Below are 22,424 nucleotides of genomic sequence, written 5' to 3'. Positions count from 1 at the left end.
GGCATAAAAGCATGAGAAATGTACTGGCAAAAAGGGAACAAAAACAGATGAGTCATTTTGCAGGTTTCAGAAGAAATATCTGTACATCAAATGCATGATAAACGCTAACTGAGAGGAGCTTAAGAGGAATAAAGAAGTGCAAATGCATCAGGGGAAAAAGAAACACTGAGGACATGTAGATCCATCAGTACATGGAGGCTGAGAAATAACCATGGGTGGCACTTGTGACTTCCACAGCACAGAGGGTCACAGCTCTTCCTGGGATCACATGGGACTGTGTGTCTTGTGCTGAATGTGAAGCTTGTTTGAAACAGCCCACTGAAGTCCGAACTCTGCTGCACAAAACTGACATGTAAGAGTGGCAAGAATGCAGAGTAAAGTAGCAGTGATAAATGAGGAACTGAAGTAAGAGGCAGGACAGATGGCGTTTGTTACAGGCTGCTTTACAAGTAACATCCATAAACACCCAGGGAAGAAAGGTGCTGACAGTGTCTGGTAAATGGAATAGACTTGTGATCTGTAGTCTCTCTGATAGTCATAATTCCACAGAGGAAATCTCCAAGATTCCCTTTCCACACGCAGGCACAGATTTGACAAAATATATGATCATGTGCTTTACTTTATGCATAGCAGTAGTTCCATGGATATGTCTTCCCTAGTTTGAGATGACAGGCACAGCAGGAGAAAATTCATAGCTCCTGGATTAGTGGTCCTGCCCCAGCTAATAAAGGGACAGATGAAGTGTTTCCTGAAAGAAAAAGTAGATGTGGCTCATCAGGAAAACAGCCCATTCCAGGGAGCTGGAAAGATCTGAAATTCCTGGAGGAATATCCATCCTCACATTAGCATTGACAGATGGTGAAGCTTCATATGAATAGGAATTTTAAGTTACTGTCTTCAACTTAAAAGATAAACCCCGGGCAGGTTTTGTAGAGCAGCTGGCCCTTCCTGGACTGCTCTTATGGGGATTTCTTCTTTAAGAAGCTGGAACAGTTGTAGCTGTGAGCACCACAGACAGCACAGCACCTCATTCCCTTTAGTACCTTTCTCTGGAAAAAGCCTGAAACAGCAGCAGCAGCAGCAGCAGCAGCTTTCTCCATGCAGGAATTGGAAAAGAGTTCAGCTGACTGGCTGGAGAATTTATAAAATTAGAAAACCAAAGCAAAAGGCCTTGGCTCAACAACATTACTTTTAGACTGTCTCTTTGAAGTAACTAGTCTTGAATCAGTTTATGAACATCAGCCAAAGCAAGCACTGAGGTCCATTTGAGAGTTTTGCTTCAGAGCATCATATTAATACTCTGTAAGGAGATACAGGGCATGTAGTGGATGTTGTCTTTATCAGCAGTCCTAATCATCCCAAATCGCTCAAGCTCACTGTTAGCACACCCTCCTAACAAAACTGCAGACATGGATGAGCTGTGTCTGACACAGTGCTTACATTAATCCTGCAAAAAAATGCGGTAAGTGACCCTCTGCACCAGAAGAAGTGTCACACAGACCCACAGGGCTCTCAGAAGGCTTGTCCCAGCCTGGCATGCACTGACTGTGCCACAGCAGCAGCTGCTCCTGCTGATGTACCCCTCTTCTCTACAGCCTCCCAGGAGACCAAGCAAACAAAACACTGCTCACAGAGGATGGGAAGCTAAAAGGGCAAGTTTCAAAGGGACTTGCTGACCAGAGCAACCAATCTCAAGCAGTAACAGTATGTTTAGTTAGGACAGCCCTTGTCTTCCTACTCCCTTCACATATTTTGTGTGTTAGGAGATGAGCCCTGACTTGGACTTGGTTCCTTATTCCTACAGCTGGTCTTTCAATAAGTAAAGTCTTTCTCCCACCACAAGAAATAGAGGAAGGGCTGGGTTACCCATGATGGTTCTTTGTACACAGGCACATGTGTGAACCTGCTTCTTATCTGTGCAACTGATTGTTTTTGCTTTTTTCACCTCTAGTATCAAGAGTATCTAGTCAGAAGGACATCTCACAGAATGGAAATGAAGAAATTAAAAAGGAATACAGTAAAAATATTCTATTCAGTCAGGCTGCCACCTTTTCTGTTGGTATGCAGGTAATTCACAGTAGCACTGGTGTGCATTGTATTTAGTGGACCTTGGCAATGGTAGGTCAACAGCTGGACTTGATGATCTTGAATGATCTTGTTGGTTTTCCAACCATTTTCAACTGAATCTGTGCATCTGTAATCGTGAATGCCACACCATGGGCAGCAGCAGGAACTCTGCAGACTGGGCTTCCCTTAAAGCTGTTCCACAGGGGAACAGTGGTGCCTTCTGTGAGAAGGTAGCACACAGCAGCTCTTAATACTTCAGGGATCTGTTCTGGTTCCCATTCCAATTCTCCCTGGAAAATAAAGAGAAGCCCCACCTTGTGCAGATGGAGAAACCTCATCCCTCTGTGGCTGCTGCTGCAGACCCTTCATTCCAAGGTGCCTTTACAAAGTGGCTGTGCAAGGGAGAGCTCTGTGGTGGCTGCTTCAGAGTCACAGCTCAGTTCCTGCTTCTCTTGCTGCAGCTGAAGATTAAGCTGCAGCATCCATGACTGGGTTAAGCACCCCCAAAAAAAGAAGAAATCAGAGTGAATGTTGCCAGCTTCAATTCTGTGCTCAGTTCTGTTCTGCCACATTCTCCTCAGGCTTGTCATTAGAACACAACACCTTCATATAACCAAGTTTCCTCCTTTCTTGTTGTCAGTCATAAAGCTTACAACTCTTTTATTTTAGGGTATTCTTCTCACACAAAAGAGTGATGTTTGGGCACAAATTCAAAATGAGACAAAGCAGCTTAAACAAAGGCTGGTTTGTGTTTCATTGCTCGGGAAATGACAGACAAATCTGTCTGCGGCAGAGATGAGCATTTCATCTTACCATTTCCCATCTGGGAAACACTAATAGCACTCAGCATCTCATTTCTTTGTTGGGGGAACGTGGTTAGAGGGCATAGGTAAATGATGTTCTCCTAGGTGACAAAGAAATGATTTTGGACTTTCCCAGCTGGTCTTCCTGGAGACAACTTCCATCTGCAAATGTAGTTTGGCCACAAGGTCTAGCCAAGAAGAAGATCCAGGTAACTACTTTCTGTGTGCTGGAAACTCCCACTTCAGAACATATTCTAGGCAAGTTCATCTTCAGTACTGGTGTGCAACCTGAAGAGAAGCAGACAGTGCTCCCCAGTGCTGGTTCACATCAGTCCCAGTGGTCATCTGGGAGAAGGAGTTGCCTTCTTTGGAGAGCAGGGAATGAAGGCTGCAGCCAAATCCTCGTACGTAACAATGACAAGTTACACAAGGAATGGGTGTTTCCAAACCCGAGTCACTGAACTGGTACTTATCAAAATTCAGTGTGAATATGTTGCAGGAGGAAAGTCTTTTGGCTGTGCTAGCTGTTTTCACAAGGTCAGTCATGTTTTTCTTCCCTGTAATAATTTGTTTAGATTTTTAAAAAGTTGAGGTTTCTTTCATTAAGGTATATAATTAAAATAGAGGTATTTAACTAAAATAGAGGTATTTAATTAAAATAGAGGTTCTGAGTTAGTACCATCTTTGGCATACAGGCCAGACCGGGATTTGAAACATTTATTTTTAGTGCTGGCTATTCTTTCACCTGAGGTTGTTGTCTGAGTCCTAACTCAAAAGCCTTCATTAAGATGCTACTATTCTCGTGATAAGGAAAATTTATTTTTTACTCTCACTTTTACTATGGTGTAGTAGCTGGGGATTTAGTTTGGAAATTACAGAATCATGGAAAACTGGGCTGAGAGGGGCCCTGTGGTCTATTCCATCTGCCTGTCTCAAAAGAAATCATAGATTCCTAAACTGCTTGGATTAAAGATTCCCCCAACTTAATTTTAAATCCTCAAACTATAGAGATTCCACAATTACTTTAGGAAATCTGTTTCAATGTTTTGCCATCCAGAGATACTTGCTTACCACCAGCTGATTTTTTTTTAGTATTTTCTTTTGTGCAGTAAAACTTGAAAAGGAGATTGAACAGATGAAATAAACCACAGGAAGTAGAAAGGCCTTCCACTATAATGAATGCCATTTGCTTACTGTAAGAAGCAACTATGTCAGGTACAGCCTTCCTTGTATATGTACAGAACTCAGTATTTGGCCTGGTTGAACTTCTCCCCTAAATGTTCTAAACCAAATTCTGCTGAGATTTTCATCTTCCTGAAAGTTAAGAATCTCCTGTGAAGCAGAACTGAAAAATCAGAATAACATTATAAAGCCTGTGAGATGCACTTCTGGTGTGGAGATAAAACTTTTATGAAGTGACAGAAAATTTGCTTGCTAACAGACATGGCAACGTCTCAAAAATCAAATGTAGATGTCTTCTGAAAATTAAAATCTTTGCTGAAACAGATAATGATGCTTCTAAATTTCCCAAGACAATGCTTGAAATCTTACAAAAAAACTCCAAAACCCAGTCTTGCAGCAGGATTGCCAAGATGCTCCTAACTTCCAAGGGAACTACATCTAGGATAGGATAATGATATTGGGCTTGGGTGAAAAATAAAATTGTGACTATTACAAGAAGAAGTCCTAGAAAGTGAAAAGTTGGGTGGGAATAAAGTCAACATGGAGTTGAAAAGAAAAAAATAAGGCCAAATTCAGTAGAAATGGAGAGCAAAGATTCTGAAATGAGGATGAGGAAGATGTTAGATTACACCTGGGAGGAGCTAAATTCAGTCATCCCCTAACTTTAACATGAAGGACAAGTATGACTGCCAGACACAAAAGTTCTCATTTTTACCAATTCACAACTGATGCTTCAGAGAGCATCTTGACCATCTCCACAATGTTTCAAAGCACCCTTCAAGACACAGTACCACTAAAGGTATGAAATGACATGAGGGACCTATATATAATATCTGGATTCAACTGTTTATGACACAACACTGAATTTAAACCCCACAGAAGAAAGTCTTGGGTAATTCTGTGAGGTCAGGATCTTTGTCCTTGTCCTACAGCAGCAGTGAGAAGTTAACTAGAAGAGCTTGCAGGTTATAATTATACCCCACAGTGCAGCTGTACTAGCAGAATATGATGGCCCAATGCACAGGACAATACTTCCAGACAGGACCTGCTGGGGTATTGAATATTATCAATGACGTCTTAAATTCAAAACCAGAGCAATCCAAACCATCACTGAGATGTAGCCCTCCCAGAAGAAACATTTTTTTCCAAAGCTTATAACTCAAAATGAGTCATGCTTGATTAACTTCACTTGGGTCAGGAGACTAATCATGAGATGCTATTTTAAAATTATAGAAGGAAAGTCAGAGAGAGAGCATTAGAATAACATTCAGAATGGAAGACATATTATAGCCTTAGCAGTGTCACTATGATAACTTAATGAAAACTAGGAACCATCTCTATTAGCAGGTGTTGCCTTTTTTTACTTTTTTTGTTTTTTTTTTTTAAAGTGTGTCTACTCTCCAGCAAAAAATGTATTAAATGTAAGTGAGACTCCAATCCAGAGAGCAACTGTGCAGCTCAGTTCTTGGTGGGGTAATAGATCAGAGAGTTTCACCTCCTCCTTCTCCTCACAGCTGCCCCACACACATGCACACACACACAGAGGCCAGGGAAATCTACTCCTAGTGCACCTACCTTGGGTTTGAAGGCGATTAATTTCAGGACCATCTCCACAGTGAAGAGGCCGGTGAAGAGCATGTTGAGGATATTCATGGCTTCCTTGAACATGCAGCTCTGACCATAGTGCTGAAAAATAGCATCCCAGCAGGAGTGTGAGGGTAGGACATGACAGCAGCCAGGAACACACAGGACCCTTCCCGGTCTCCCTTCATGCCAAAGTTCTCTAAGGAAGACCTCAGCACGTTTCATTTTTTCAAGTAAGAATTCCCATTTCCCTTCATACATAAGCACTCCCATGCCTCTATCCATTTTTGCCACCTGATTCTTGATCTCCTCTTTTCAGAAGAATCTTTTTGAGGCGTGGCTACCAAAATCATACTTATCATTCCAATTCAGGGCTCACTGTAAATTTGTACAATATTACAATGCAATCTTCAATTGTGTTTTTTATCTCAACCTTCCCTCACACTTGGAATACTTCTTTGTTTGATTGTGACTGCACAGTGAGCAGGGGTTTCACTTAGCTGTCCATAATGATACCAAGCCATTCCCCAAGTAATTACACTAAATTCAGGATTCTGCAAAGTACATAAGCAGCTCAAATAATATCTTTCCAATATGCATTATCTTGCATTTGTCAACACTGAATTAAATTTGCAATCATGCTGCCCGTTGACTTTATTAAGATCTTATGAAGTTACTCTTGATTACTATTACTATTGATTAATTCAAGCAGTGTCTTCTGCAAGTGTTGCTACCTCACTTTTCATACCCCTGTTTCCAGATCATGATGCTTGAACTGATTGCACTGCCTTATTCTGAGGTCACCTTCCAGTTCATGTTACAAGATCCCATTTGTAGTTGCTTAACTTTAATAAAGTTCAAACAGCTGGGATGGATTTTCGTGTTCTATATTGGCACAGGGTGATTTATTCAAAGCAGTTTCAGTTGAAACAATTCAGCTGCAGCTGAATGCAAGGCTGAGAAAAATACAGTGTTGAGACATTTTTGGCATTTTTCTTGAAAGGCTCTAGTACTTGCAGGACTCTGTTTAGAAATGAGAAATTTGTTTGTTTTTAAGGAGTCAAAACAGAATTGTTGAAAGTGTCAGATGTTAGCAGGAAAAGGGTGAGAGTTAGAGTCCTCATTTCAACTGCATGTCAAAAGAAGTTAACAGGGCACAATGGTTTTTTTTAATGTGTTTGTCCCTCTCCCTCAACACATGGTGTAAAGGTGAAAGTAGGTGTCAACCTCAGCCATTTGTGCATTTCCCCAACAAAGACTACTACTTCATTACCTGGAGGTTTGCTGCTTGCTTACTTACTTGCATGGCCAGGCAGATGGTGTTCAGCAGGATCAGAACGAACATCAGGTATTCAAAGTAGGTGGAGTTGACCACATACCAAACTTTGTACTGGTACTGGTTTTTAGGGATGTATCTCCGCAGAGGCCGGGCTTTCAGGGCATACTCTACACACTGGCGCTGTGGGAGAGGCAGGGTACATTTAAAACTCAAACCCAAAATATCAGGGTGGTCAGCTACCTTCAAATGTAATTAAAAATACAATATGTTTCAAGTATTTTTCTAAATGAAAAAACTTAGTAGAAGAATTTATTTTAGGTCACAATGTGAATGTACACATTCTACCTGCTAAAGAGTTCTATATGCAATTACTTTGACCATTTACTTTGGTCAAACATTGCTGTTGTGCTCATGTAATCTCAGTGAAACAAATGGTACAGCAAACATTTTTAAGTAATTGTTGTCCCTTGAGCAAATCTTACAGTGAGATTTTTTTTTTCTACCTGACTCCTAAAAGATGTCATCAAAGCCAGCTTACAGTTCTATCTTGTTGGCAAGCTTAACATTTTCCTCTCTGTATGCATTTGTTGGCAAGCTTAACATTTTCCTCCTTGTATGCATTTATCTACTAAAAGCTTATTCTCAATGCATTTTCTACCTTTATTGACAGCAGGGTGTTGTAAGTTACCTGGTTTTTGTCCAGCTCACAGTTCTTGTACTCTTGTTCTCCTTGTTCCTGAAATGTGACGATGACGAAACCAACGAAGATGTTCATCATGAAGAAAGCAATGATGATGATGTAGATAATAAAGAAGATGGAGATCTCAACCCTGTGATTATAGATGGGTCCCACATCCTCCATGTGGGAATCAATGGACCTATACAGCAACCTGAAAGCAAACAGGAGCCAAATGCAGAGAAAATCTGCAACTGCCTTATAGGTGATGTTATTAAAGTTTAACTTTGTGATTTTCTTCTACTTGTATAAAAATTAATTCACTCAGAGATGTGCAGACTTGCACCTGAGTGCAAACGCTTTCAAAGGAGAAGACCTGGCTCTTACTAATTCTACATTTGAACCCTTTCAGGGGTGAAATGTCTTCATAGTTGAAAAAAATAATGGTCTTCAGTTAACAAAAACAGGAGAGTCTCAACAGGGTAGTTGGGGATTGAGTTTTGTGAGAAAAGGGACTCCCAGGAGTCAACAGTTGTTAACACTGCTGTTGGCATCACCTGGTGACACAGGTCAGGGTCAGCCCCCTGATACCCTGCATGTCCACATCACCAGAGTGACTTTGTGGGAGTCCCCAGCTCCAGTGGCACAGACAGCAGGGCCTGGAAAGATGCTCCATGTTTGCCAGTACTGCAGAGTAGTGTTTCATATTGCCCCGCTGGCTCCACGGGGAGACTGAAACTGGCTATGCTGGAAAGGACCTGATATGCATTTTACATTCATTTATACACATAATAATTGTAACAAATACTATTATCACTACTACTAATGGAGATCATATGTCAAGAACTAGAGAAGGTGTTTTACATTGTTTACAAGTACAGTTACAGAAATACCTTGCAGGCCCTGAGGAATTTACAAAGTACATAATACTACAGTGCTACTATTGGTGTAGCTCTAGACTTATTGAAATACTTAGAAAGGGAAAGACTATGCTCTGTCTTTGAATTTTCTCTTTTGAAATGAATGAGGACATTGCTAGTGTTGCACTGGTCTGAGAAGCACTCACTCTGGCCAGCCCTCAAAGGTGGAGACGGTGAAGAGGGCCATCATGGCAGTGAGGACATTGTCGAAGTCGAACTTGCTGTTCTCCCAGCTCCGGGGCTGTATCATGGGCTGGCTGACCTCCCCATCCTTGTAGGTGATGTAGTACCCTCTGTGGGTGGAGAGTGCAGACAGAAAGTGGCACACCTGCACTGCCAGCGCGAGGCGTTGGAGGTGGGAAGCCAGCCAAGGGAAGGGATTGGGAAAGCTCAGACCCACCTGCATTCTGCTTCTGTCTGCTTGGAGCTGTCAGTGCAGCTGTACAGCTTGCCCTGAGAAAGGAAGCAAGAGGAATGAATCTTCTCCTTGCACAGTACTTTTATGTGTATGTTCTGAACACTTGTCAGGAGGGTGGTGAAAGGCAAGGAGATAAAAGCAGACATAAAGGAGGGAATGAACAACCTCCCCATGCTTATCTGGTATGCCCCTTCCTCTGCAAGATGAGAGGTAGAGAGCCTGCAAGGAACAATCCTTTGGAGCAACCCCCTTCACCTTCCCGGAACTACCAATGTAAAGCTATTTAGGGAAGAACAACATTACTGATCATTTCTTCTGATCACAGATGATGGGAAAGAATTCTGCATGTGCCTGGCTCAGTTTTGGAGAACTGCTGGTAACAGAAGCCTAGGTAACACTGACAGTGCCCCAGATGTCTTGCCTGTTACACACAAAAGATCCCATTTTCCCTTCCTCAAGTTTTTTATGCTGTTTTTCTCCCCATCCCTGAATACAGCTCAATGTAATGGATGAATGAATGGGTGCAATAGTTTTACCTTAAACAGCTGAACTCCAATGCAGGCAAACATGAACTGCAGCAAAGTGGTGACAATCACAATGTTCCCGATGGTTCGGATGGCGACAAACACACACTGGACCACGTGCTGCAAACGGAAGAGAGGAACAAAATCACTTGTGGGATTGTTCTCAACTGTTCTGGCTAAGGGAAAAGCCCAAGAATAAAAATAAAAATAATAAGAAAAAAATATTTAACCGATACCTATTGCCCAAGTAATGTCTCAGAAAAGGGGACCAACTTATTTAATTCCTTGCTGTATTTTTAGAAGCAGGCAGAAGGGGGTAGGAAAATCCAGAACTCAGCTCTTTGAAACTTCTCACATAGTTGGGCACCCACCAGCACACAGGAAGGAGTTTATCTAAGGCTGTGGGCCCATCTGTAACCCCAGAAAACCACATAATTTCACCTCTGTGCTGATGGGGCCATTCAGCTGAAAAGCAGCTTGTCAGAAAAGGACCTGGCAATCCAGGTGGACACAAAGTTGAATATGAGTCTTCAGTATAAAGATGGCAAGTGCTATACTGGGCGGCATTAGGCAAGATTATAACAAGTTGAAAGAGGTGACTCCTCCCCTTTACTCAGCACTGGTGAAAATATGTCTGTTGTACAGGGTCTAGCTCTGGCTCCTCAGTACAAGAGAACTGTGGACATACACGTCCATACAAGCCCAGTACAGCAAAGAGCCACAAAGGTGATTTAAGGGATTGGAGCATCTCTCCCACGAGAAAAGCTGAGAGCTGGGTCTGTTCTTCTGAGAGGAGGCTCGGGGGAATCTGGTCAATGTATATTAATGGCTGAAGGGAGGATGCAGAGGAGGCAGAGCCAGGCTCTTTTCAGTGGTTCCCACTGACAGGGCAACAGGCAGAAACTGAAACAGAATAGGTTTATCTGAACGCTGAGAACCACTTCCACTGTCAGGGTGACTGGGCATTGGAACAGGTCATCCAGAGAGGTTGTGGAGTTTCTCTCTTTGGAGGTACTTTAAAGCCTGGGCAACCTGCTCTCAGTGGCCCTGCTTGAGCAGGTCCCTTCCAACCTCAGCCATACTGTGATTCTGCTGAAACTTTACTTAAACAACTGCAAAAGCCCTTGTAGCCTGAAATAACCTGAATTTATAGTTTATAGAACACACTGGGACTTTTCTAACCTTTAGTCCTTTGGCTCTGTTGATGGCCCTCAGTGGTCTAAGGACCCGCAGAACACGCAGGATCTTCACCACATTAATGGCACTGGACCTGGAAGAAAGTATTGGAATGTTTGAGAGATACAGCAATGTGGGGAGTGTGCAGCAAGGACTGACCTTTGAAATTCTGCACAGCCTGAGACTGCATAAGGTATTTATTCAGCTCTTTGCCATGGCACTTCAGGGGTAAGGAAACCAGTTTCTGATGTTTCCTTCAGAGGTCTGGCTTCTTGTTCTGGATTTCATAATCTCTGCTGTATTAATGGAGGGGGAATGAAACATGGGCAAGGTGTATTTTTAGACCAGGGCAAACAGATTCTGTAGATAGCTATGGTATAGAAATTGTGCCAAAATGTAGTCATTACCAAGGCATTTTCAGATAAGGCTCAAGGAAGCATTCCACTGAAATATTCACAGAAGAGTGAAAAGTCCAAGAGACTCCAGCATTAAAGGTAGACTATTCACTTGGAGTTTGATCCTACAGTGTGTCTGGCCTCTGAATCCACAAATCATTTAAGTGTGTACATAAATTTAAGGATGTGAAAGCTCCCACTGAATTGATTAGGATGATGTGCTCACTTTTAAGAACTGAACACAACTATATTCTGCAGCAGAGCTCTCTGTGCCTTCCAAGACTAAAACCCTGACTGAGAATCTTCCTCGTGCTCAATGACATCATGTTCTCCTACTGATTTTGGGAACAGTTTTAATGTTAACACACCAAGAGTCTGACTTAGGTCTGGAAGAAAGAAACAGCAGGTCAAAACAAGAACTGTGCCATTCTTAAGACTGTGACTGCAAGCCCGATAGACCCTACAAATTGTCCTGCTTGACTTAATGTGTAACTTCTGTGAGCTGTTAACTTATCATGGTAACAACTGGGAGCTTGTTTCTTATCAGATATGAATCTAATTAGGGAACTTCCTACACGACACATAGTTCGAGTAAATCTATAAATTGCTAAGTAAATTAACAGATGAAACAAAGGGAAACAGCATGACAGAACAGCCACTACCACTCTGAAGATTCTCACAAAACTCATCAAGTGCTTGATGGCCTTCCACTGACTAAGACTCACAGCATCTTAGGAAGTAGGAAAACATTATCAACCTCATTTTCCAAAGAGGTTATGAAAAGTCTTGGAGGGAACCATAAGTCACTGAGTTGTCCTGAACTGATTCAAGTGAAACAAAGGCCTTGGAACAAAGCTGTGTCACAATTCCCAATACACCCATTTTTTATTCTCATTTGCTCTTTCTGAAAGATTCCCCCCCTCCAGCTCACCAGGGTAGCATTTCCCAGTTGCTACCTCCTCTCTTGAGGATGAATTTTAACAACCTTAAACCATCTGAGAAAAACACCTCATGAATACCCCAACAGGCTAATGAGAAAAATCTTACCCAGGTAAGACAATGAGCCTGAGCCATCCCTCCCAGCCCAGCCCTACAATCTCCCCCCCAAAACCAGCCAGCTGGAAATAGCTCACTCACTGGATGCCAAAGGAGATGAGCGAAACGCTGACCACCAGCAGGTCTAAGATGTTGAAATAGTTCCTGCAGAAGGAGCCCTTGTGGAGGAAAGCCCCATAGGCGGTCATCTGCAGGGAGGCACATGGAGACACAAACACACCTTGCCATCAGCAGCTGCTCAGGAGCCAAACCCACCTGGCTATGCTCAGAGTGGATAACTGGGGAGGGGGCAGTATTTCTATTGTTGGCAGACAATTTACCCCCAGACCCCAAAGGAAAAGTTTAGCCCCAATGGAAAGAAAAGAGAGTGAAAAAGACAGCAAGATAACTGTGAAAGTCCTAACTAAAGAAAGTGAGGAAAGTATGCACTTTAAGTGCACCGAGTACATAACATTTAGAATTAGCAAAGCAGCAGTATGACTGTTTGCAAAAACTACTCTTTGCAATCATATGCTTTCCCCTTTTTATTCAGTGACAGGATGCTTGTATTATATAAAGGCCTCTCTAGCAAAATTGAATAAAAAATACAAAATAAAATGGGCTCTTGTGTAATGCTTTTCAGTACTTAGACCAGCTGCAGTGGACAGTTGATTGCTCTTCCCTTTATGAAGGAAGAACAGAATCCCTCAGGGATAAGATGCTTTAGAGCTGAACTGAAACAACAGGAGGAATTACTGCTCTCTTCAGCTTGCTCCTTCTATTCAGCTCAATCCCAAATCCTTTATCCTATTAATTTTTACTCTAGATGCAGTTGCATTTTCCCTTTAGTTTTCCTTACAAAGCCCAGGCTGTATTCCTTGGAACAGGGTAGTTTCTTTGTGGAGGTAATCATTATCAACATCACTGGGCAGAGGAAGGGAACACAGTTGCATATTTTGCAAGGGAGGCTGTGCCCTGCCTGGGTGGGATGGGGTATTGAGAACCTGCTGGCTTTGAGGAGGATGTCACAGCTCCAGAACTGGACTGAGTGACAGTGTAAACAGAGTTCTCCTACCGAATCTGACTAAATGAGCCTGGCACAGTTAAAGAGGGTGAACTGATGGGATATTTGTACCACCTACCTTAAGTTTGGTGAGTGATCTAATGCAGTTCCTTTGAAGAAACCCTATCCCCACAACTGCTAATGTTCCTTCATTAGGAATTCTCATTCTTATCCACGAATACAGGCTTCTAAGTTTGGTCCTCTGAATCTCATCTAAGTTAGGTGTCTAAAGTAACGTGAGGCGGACACCATGGCACTGAGCTGTAGCCAGAATTCCAGCTGGGAAGTGTGAACTGGAAAGTCAAACTGGAGTTTTCTGACCACCACCAGTAGCTCAGGATGGTGTACTGGCAGGAAGTTTCCAGCCTGTGACAACTTTATTCAGAACAAGGTGGAAGGGCACATGGTATATCGGATTATTTTCTTCACCAAACATCCATGACATCAGGGAACTGACTATCAATCAGACAGAAATCAGAGGAGGAGGAAGTATAAACTCTGGTCTTGGCTTAGAATTTATACTTATACACACATTCAGTTGGGGGAGAGAGGAGGGGTTCTTGCCATAACAAAGATGGTAAAGATGCCCTTTACTGGTTAGATTTTGTATGGCAATCTTGAAAGAAAGACACCATTGAAATCAGGAGGGGAAGCTCTGCTGAGTTTAAGTTCGGTACAAATTCTGGCTCTCTCAAGCCTATTGAGAGATTTTGTCATCTCAGAAGAGACTCTCAGAGAGTGTATAATCTATATCTGCCACCCATCTGGGGCGTAAAACAAGTTACAGACTTTTAGGATGCCAGTTAAAAATCCTTGGCAGTCACCTTGCCAATATTCACCATTATGTAGGTGCTGTTATAAGCAACATGGGGGCAGAGGAAGCTTGTTCCTCTACAGCCTTGAACATCCCATGGCCATTCATTCTTTTGTTTTTACCACCTACATTAACTTTGCTGTTTTGCAAACCAATATATTCAGTGAAGGCAGCAAAGAAATATGCAGTGAGAAAACAAGCTATTTGTGACCTACACTTATGGTCCTTGTGCTATTCTCCCACTTGAACTTAGAGAATATCCAGGGATGTTGTCATAAATCACTGAACCTTGGAAGGCCCAGGCTGGGTTAAGTTCTGCTTCCACTGAAGTCATTAGGAGTGTTACCACTTCATTCAGAGCAAGCAGAATTAGTAATTGTTAGTCCAAGCAGGTAACCTTGAATAATAATTTCATTTTGAAGCGTTGCTGTTGGGATATTTTCCTTTTCTTGACAGGCCTTTTGGGTCTGCCACGTGATCTGTGCACACTGGGATTTATTGTGTAAACACAGATGCAAACTGCACACAGGCATAATGTGTACATCTCCCTGGAGAACATTATGGCTTTGGCAATTTCAAGTCATATCAAAAAAAGCATGTTTCTCTATAAAAATATGCAGGGGCCACCCTGCTTGCCAGCCTTCCATATAGATACTGTTATTAGGGTCTTGAGCTGCAAAGTTTGAGCAACTCCAAGGCACTATCTGCCAGCACTTCAAACTAGGTTGCTGAGAAAAAAAAAACAGCTGCCAAGTGAACCTAGCATTTAGAAAGCCAGAACTTTTCTCAATTACTGTTATTTAAATTATTAGCCTACTAATTTGGGAAAATTAGAGTTAAGAACAAGGCAGCCTATTTTTATTTTCTTCCAAGCTAAACCATTCTCCTGCACATTCCCCTTGGTATAGAGCATGTTCCTGGGAAACAGGAAGATGGGTTTTGATGCAGCAATTTCCATTGGCAGCTACTGTCCTTGGTGTCTCAGTGATTTGTACTTTCTCTCTACACCTAAAAAGTGAGATTTTGCACTCTGCTTCCTGCCTTCTACTTTGCTGTGCACCTGTAAGCTCACAGAACTCATCAGGCACCATTTGGGCTGGTTTCTCCAGAGTAGAGACCTTCTCTTTGCCTGTGTAAGAGGTGTGTGTACTCAGAGTTTCTTGCAGAGCAGAAAAATCCTGTTTTGAAAAGACTGGCCAGGGTGGAGGAAGAAATTTATCAGGGGATGGCCTTTTTCTTGGTCTTCTCTTACATTTCCCAGCATTGCATCCTTTCATTGCAATTCCCCTAAAAAGCATTATTTTGCTATAAGTCCTCAATTACAAGTCTGAATATAAAAATTTCCCAGGAGACTTTTAAAGCAACTACTGAAACATCAAATGAAAAGAAAAACAACCCTTTGTGTAGCAGTAATAATGGGGTTAAAAAAAAAAAAAAAGAGAGAGAGCAAAAGAATGAAAGAAAGAGAAAGAAAAGAAGACAACAAGTGTATTTCTCAGATTGGTTACCTTAAGAATAATTTCTAATGTAAAGATACTAGTGAAGACATAGTCTGCATTGCCTAGGATCTGAAAAATAAGCACAGTTGGGTTAGTGGTACTGAGCGTGACCCGGGAACAAACAGGCATGTGTGTTAGCAACAGAGATTGGCAGAAAACTAGAAAGCTTGTGAACAAGTAATGGCAGAGAAGATGGGCACTTTACCTTCAGAGCAATTTCAATGGTGAAAATGACAGTAAAAACTATATCAAAATAAAAGAGAATCTGTAAAAACAAAAGGGGATAGGAGTGGGGAGGGTAGGTCAGTGGCTGATCACTTGAGTGGGAAATCACAATTAAAATCAAATACACGAGTTCTTTTCATGAGGGAATGAGGACGACTCTATAGGGAATGGTTTTGGAACCATGTCCTGTTGAATGCAGCGAAGGTCCTGGCACAGAGGACAAGAAGCACATTACATGAAATCTTTCCTGAGTTACAATCCCATGAGCACTACAGAGGCAAAATAACTTCTTGGTTGCTGTAGGATTTTTTTTTTTTAAATCTAATAAAGAGCATTCAAGGGTTTTCTCAAATAGGATTCCAAACAGCACACAAAGATTGCTTGGTGTCTCAGTGGAAAACATGAGATTCCTTCTTATTAACTTCCATTCAGTCTTGTCCTGTGCCTCTCTCAAAGGAAGGAAAGCAAACTCTAAAATCATACTCTAGCTATTTCTTTTCTCTGTCCTGAATTACTCTGGATTAAGATGAATAACAAACACTCTGCCAATTGAACAGCATCCCAGCCCTTGCATTGCAACCATAATTTGGTCATTTGCTAAAGGTGCCTAACTTAGATCCAGCATCTTTCTATTTGCATCCTGAATAACCAGCCAGCTGAAATGCTCATCATTCCCAGGAACCTTGGCCTGGTGATGGAGCAACCCGTGGCATGCACAGCAGATCACAAAAAGTTGTGTCACAGGAGGCTGTGAGAAGTCTAGAAGTGTAAAGGGGCTTTTAAAGCAGCAGCATCAAGGACAGGAATGTCCTTTGCTGCCAATATGTTGGCATCCCACAGTAAATGGGAACTTTCTCACTGATTTATGGGATCAGGATTGTACTTTCTTTGTTTCCAGTATATTTTAACATCCCAATCCACTTTAGTGCTATCTACACAACAAATGTTGAACATCAAAAGTATCATGCTCATGGTTTACTGTTGTTTTACAATCATCATGTTTTAAACCAGAAGGCCAATATACAGAAGCTGTAGAAAATGGATAATTTGTGAAATTTAGACCTTTGCTGATAAAACACTAATAATCATAAAGCAGGGAACTGCCTGCTCCCATCCCATGGGCATTTATTGTATCTCAGTGCCTGTATCCTCACTCAGATTTATAGGTGGCTAAATTCTTACAGCTTGGAATGCAGAGGGACAGGTACTGCAAATTCCAGGGTTATTTAACATTACACTGTTAAAGCACAATCCAAATCTGGATTGAATTGCAGACACTGCATGTCAAATAGTGGGATCTATCATTTACTGCTGCCATATAACTCAAAATTCTTCAGGTCACTACTCAGTTTTTAATCCCAAATTCTCCTCAAGACTGTCTTGGGCTCTGTAAATTTTGCAGCATAGAGAATTAAGAAAGGGCCATTTCAAAGGGACAGATCTTGATTTTAACCTATATTAATTTACATACATTACAACTGGAAATATCCTGTTGCCTTGCTGCTTTGTAAGTCCTGACATTTGATTATTTTATCAATGGAATAATTTTAAAATCAGTGGGCCATATTCACAGGTACTCTCTAACTGCTTTGTATGACTCCGCCAACATAAAGAAGCTGCAAACTTGATTAAAGTGAATGATTAACTGTACCTGTTTCTGCTTTACCTCACCAGGGGCCTGCAAAGGATCTAGAACACACTGGTGAATGTGGCCCCAAAGCTGCAGCTAGCAAAGATGAAGCCATGCCTAATGAAAATGGTCAGTGCCCCACCTGTGAAGACAGCCCCATTTATCAGCTGTATGGTTGTATCAGGCATATTTGTTATTATCTAAATATGAACTTGATCTAGAGTATATTAAAGTGAATGAGCACCTTGCCAAGGTTGCTAACAGGAGCAGTCTCAGCACTTGCTTGGACTTCAAAGGCTGTTTGGTCAGACTGGGCTGGCACTTGCAAGCACTCTCTGCCTGAGCCCTGTGTGACACAAAAGGACACAGCCTGCCCCAGGAAAGCAGCTGAGCCCAAGCCTCTCCACTAGCCCTTGCTGGGTCTCTGTCCCTGTCTTCCTGCCCCGGGATGGTTTGTGTCAGCAGCATCCCCATCTGCACAAGTCCTGGAGCACAGGCTCATGCTGAGGGAAGGCAGAGGCAGCTTTGCTTTCAGCTTGATTTCAGCTTGCTTTCTTCCTTTTCCTCCCAGGCTCCATGTGGGCACAGGGGAGGACACGATCTCACTGTTCTACTATCACAGTGCAAAGGCAGGCCACATTTGCAACCCAAACATCTTGTCAGGGTCCCCTTGTATGATACATTTTAAACATCTGTACCTGCAAAAATTAAACACAGATTTTCATGCAACACCAGTGGCTTCACATTCACAAAACAATGCTTTGCTTCAAACCTTCAGCTCTTTAATCCAGCACAACCAGCTCTGACTCTTTTTTCCCCTCTCATTTAAATATCTCTGCTATGGACTCTGCAAACAACTCTGTTTCTGTGGCATGTCAGGAGCCCATCTGCCAGCTGACATGCTGCAGCACTAATACATATTGGCATTCAGTTATCCCTACATAGTGTGCACCCTCATGTGTGCACAAGTGGGTTATTGGTGGCACAGGTTGGATTATTTAGCATCCTCCTTCAGGACAAAATGCAAAACCACTTTGAGATACACTCAGGAATAGACTTCCATTAACACCTTCTCTGCATGCACATATGTGTTCAAATGCATGATCAGGCCAGGATATTTCAGGGAGCAGTAAATTAAGGATTTATTATTGAACAAGAAAAAAACCATCCCACTTTTCAATCCTAGCAAACTCTTCAGGCATCGAGGCACCAAAATGCCACTGCAGACACCAGAAATCAAAGGTCTTGCATGTGTCTGCTGACTCCTCATTTCTGCAATGACCCCTGACTAATGGAAACAACAACTGGCAAGGTAAAGGAGCAGTAAACACATAAAAAGGCAAATAAGAATGATTAGGAAAGAGGGTGAGAATGTATCTCTGTGCTGAATGATTTCCTCTTCTCTCCCCGGGCAGGTAAGGAGAGGAGCACGGCATATTTTTTGAGGGCTATCTCAAATTTAATGATAGCTTTGCAGCTTGTGTTCAAAAAGTTTGATCCTAACCTTGATGACATCAATTTCCCCCAGAGTGACAGCATCAAACTCAAGAATGTTACTCCTGATTTACACCAGTGTGAATAAAATGAAAATCAGGCCCTGGGCTTTTTAGTTTAAAATACAGCATGTGGCAACAGAACAAATGTTCCAAAGGGAACCTGAAAATCCCTCAAAATTGAATTATCTGTATCCCAAATCAATGTTTTTACAGCTCATTTCTAATGCTTTAATCCCAGACAATAAATTTGCTTCAGCCTCCTGCTCTTCCTTTCCCTACACATGCTTCTGAAGTGAACTGGAGGCCAGATTCTGCACTGACTCATATTTCCTGCAAAACATAATGGTTTCACACACAGCCTACAAAAGGCAGAAATTATGGAAGACAGGCACTCCCAAGCCTCCGATGCAGCCTTTTCTGCCTTTCCTGGCTTCAAATGATGATCTGCTTGTACCACACTTGCAATACCCAGGGAGGGAAGGAGGATGTGGAGCATACTTGGTTCCTAAAGGAGAGGTGTCGCACGGGGTCCTCAGCTGCCAGGGAGATGCTGCTGAGCAAGATGAAAAACAGGATCAGGTTGGTGAAAATGTTATCATTAACGATTCGATGGCAGTGGACACGAAACCTGCAAGAGAGAGGAGAGGCACAAATGTATCTCTCAAAGAACAGTAAGACCTTGGAAACATTTCCCCCCTCCTCTTCTGCCAGCAGGACTGGAGGATTGCCCTGCAGAGCATCTTCCCTTTGCCCCAGCACAGGGACAAGGTGTGCAGGGCATTGCTGGCTCTCCACACAGGACTCACACTCAATGTGTTTGAATGGAGAACAATCACTCCCTCTTGACAGAGCTTTTTGTGATTTCCATGTGGTCTGAAACCTGCCAGCCCAGAATTATATCCCTTGCTTTCATTTATGGAACCATTCCTGATTCATTCAGGAGGAAAGCAGCAGAAACAGGCTTTAGAGTGCCAATGTCTTTCTGAGCTGGGGCTGGAGTGTCACTTAACAGGACCTGTGGGGGATCTGCCTTGCTAACAGAGTACAGGCCTGGCCAAAGGGATGTAGGGGAGGCTGGCATCAGCAAATGACTTCTGAGAGACATGCCATGCATGCTGTATGCTAAACACAGGCCCACTTGGTGCTCTTAGTGGGAAACTAAAAGGTAAAGAAGGAGCAGTCTCCCATCAAACTTGCTTACTGGAGACCATGACACCACTTTCCATATGTTGGTAGCAGGGTGTGAGGAGTTAAACCCCATGACAGCACTGTGCATAATTCTACAGCCACTTCATTAATCTATTTAACTCTACTCTTGGCTGTTAGGGCTCCAAGTCCCTATCATAGCAATTTTACAGATGACTGCAGAGGTTAATTTAGTTCTACAAATGACAGGGGGTGGGTGGCAAAGCTAGCATTACAGTCCACGAGCTCAGTCCCTCCCTGTTACACATACCCACGGAGGGGTGGCACAAGCTCTGCTGGGAAAAAAATGGCTCTGAATTCAGCAGTGCAGGAACAGACCTGCCTTCCTCTGGGGCTGTGTTTGAAGGCTGAGTCCTCAGGAGAGACACTGGAATACATGGTGCTGCACAGACCATTGGGCAGTGAGCTTCCTGCTGTGCCCTTGCAAAGATAAACTCACCTGTCTCCTAAAAGCCTTCCACCCACAGGTCCTGCACATCTGCTCTCGAAAGGCAGGTGTGACAACACGAGGCTGCCTTGCAGGAGCCCATGGGTGAAGTGTGAGAGAAGAACTGTGCTCCTAGGCTCCTCTTAGAGTTATGGACTCTCCTCCCCCTCTCATTTCTTCTTTTATGGTCATTCTTTATGTGCATCAATGAGCAGAGACACATGAACTCCCTACTGGGAATGAATTTTGGGCAGCCCTTGGGCAGGAGGCTGCTACTTCCCACTTGATTGATTGCATGATGGCTCTCCTGCAGTTTGGATCTGGATGTGTCAGGAAATTCCAATTACTGACTCGCCTCTGTGTCCCTTATTTCTGAAGCTTTCATAATGTGTGTCTTCAATCAGCCTTGCACATGCCATGAACTCCCATTGCATATTTTCACTGTACTCCCCACAGTTGTGGTTTCATAGGATTTCATGCCTTAAAGGAGAGGTGGGTCAAAGGAGGCCTCTGGAATGAGCTGCTGAAAGGGAGCTCTGCACCTCATAACTTTTGGGGCCCAATGTGAAAGGGTACCAGCTCTTCACCTCCTTCTTCTGGCTAACCAATCTCTTAAGTACCTGTTGTTAGGACTGAAGATGAAAAAAGCACTGGCATCAGGCATGGGCACAGCCTTTTCCTTGAGGTGCAGCTCAGACATCGGGCGAGGCCGAGGGCCGACAGGCATCTCAGGTTCTTCCTCATCTTCCTCTGCTGCAAGAAGCATTTTTGTCTTTTATTGCAGAATACAACTCATTCCAAAGTGCAGAGGCATTCGTCTCTGTCATAACTAGAGCTAAAAACCATTAAAATAGGATGCTGAAGCCTTGAGTTTCCTTGCCCTTCCTTCCTTTGAGACAGTGCCCTTTACCCAGCGCTCACCCTAGAAGACATTGGTCTCGTCTCTTTGTGAAACCATTAGTGCTGGTAAACCTACAATAGTCTCACAACACTCTCCTAAGATGCTTCACAGTTCCTTCTGCAAAAAACAAACAGAAAGGCTACTTCTAATGGCTCATTTGAATCTTTCTTGCTGAGGTCTAGATCCATTATTTGTTTTTTTTTATTTTCCACGGAGACAGAAAATTAAAAATTGCCTTCCTCTGGCAGAAAGCTTTTGCATACTTGACGACTGCTCTTATGCCTCTGGGAGAATATCTGGTTTCTAGAACAAAACAGCAGCAGCCCTTGCTGAGGTGCTGTGTTCCCCAGGTCTCTGATCATCCTGCTACTTGCTTCCAGATTGTCTGCAGGGTTAACCTGCAGCTGAGGTTTTACTGCTTCAGAGGAAAGCTAGATTACTTCTTGTAACTTGTGATACTATCTTCCTGTTAAATGTCCTTCATGGAGACTTTTCATTGTACTTTGGCATTAATTTGCCATCAGTGTCTGATATGTACAAAGCACAGATTATTTACCACAGAGCAACAATCTGGCCTGTCACTCCCCGCTCTGCATTTCTGCTGCTGTCTATTCCCAAAAGTGGCACTTAGACCTCATCGTTACTGAAGGGCATATTTTTTTCTTTTGACCATTCCTCCAGTTTATCAAGATTGTTTTTCTTCTATTTGTGAGCATCTCCATGGAGCTGCTGCTACATCTGGAACTGTGTCTGGATGAGCACATGCATGCCCCAGAACAAACAGTGAGCACATGCACATAGACTTACACAGATCAGAAAGTCTTAAAATTGCCCCCTTTTATAATTTAGTGGGGGGGAAGGTCAGAAAGGTGGGAATGAGGCTGAGACTCTTGAACTTGTGTCATTTCCAGGCAGATCAGTGAGCAACCTCAAGATAGAAAATGCAGAGATGAAGGCTAAGTGGTACCTGAAAGAAAAGTTTCTGCCTTTGAGGATTTCTTCTGCTTGCTGAAATCAGATGTTGTTTTGTAAATGAGATGACAGAATTTTGCTATTTTAAAGATCCCAATCCTCTCACTTAATCAGCAAGACAGGAAAAAAAAT

At 42.7% G+C, this 22,424-nt stretch overlaps 1 protein-coding gene across 5 annotated transcripts in view; it reads right to left on the bottom strand.

Annotated features, from left to right (window-relative positions):
• Positions 1–22,424, bottom strand: part of CACNA1C (calcium voltage-gated channel subunit alpha1 C) — a 414,418-nt gene that overhangs the window by 67,327 nt on the left and 324,667 nt on the right. For 4 of the 5 annotated variants that reach the window (XM_021535026.3, XM_021535027.3, XM_021535028.3 and 1 more), the window contains exons 19-29: positions 21,040–21,172; positions 19,285–19,414; positions 15,445–15,504; positions 12,162–12,268; positions 10,636–10,723; positions 9,466–9,573; positions 8,912–8,964; positions 8,658–8,804; positions 7,604–7,805; positions 6,937–7,095; positions 5,628–5,738 (exon numbers count right to left, since the gene is read on the bottom strand). In XM_021535026.3, coding sequence (XP_021390701.1) covers positions 5,628–5,738; positions 6,937–7,095; positions 7,604–7,805; positions 8,658–8,804; positions 8,912–8,964; positions 9,466–9,573; positions 10,636–10,723; positions 12,162–12,268; positions 15,445–15,504; positions 19,285–19,414; positions 21,040–21,172 — 1,298 coding nt within the window. The remainder of the gene's footprint in view (positions 1–5,627; positions 5,739–6,936; positions 7,096–7,603; positions 7,806–8,657; positions 8,805–8,911; positions 8,965–9,465; positions 9,574–10,635; positions 10,724–12,161; positions 12,269–15,444; positions 15,505–19,284; positions 19,415–21,039; positions 21,173–22,424) is intronic. The other variant, XM_077783301.1, reaches the window with a different exon arrangement.

The sequence above is a fragment of the Lonchura striata genome, chromosome 5 (genome assembly GCF_046129695.1).
Source record: "Lonchura striata isolate bLonStr1 chromosome 5, bLonStr1.mat, whole genome shotgun sequence".
Taxonomy (NCBI): domain Eukaryota; kingdom Metazoa; phylum Chordata; class Aves; order Passeriformes; family Estrildidae; genus Lonchura; species Lonchura striata.
The sequence above is the reverse complement of the archived record's forward strand: the minus strand, read 5'-3'. Positions and strand labels throughout refer to the sequence as shown.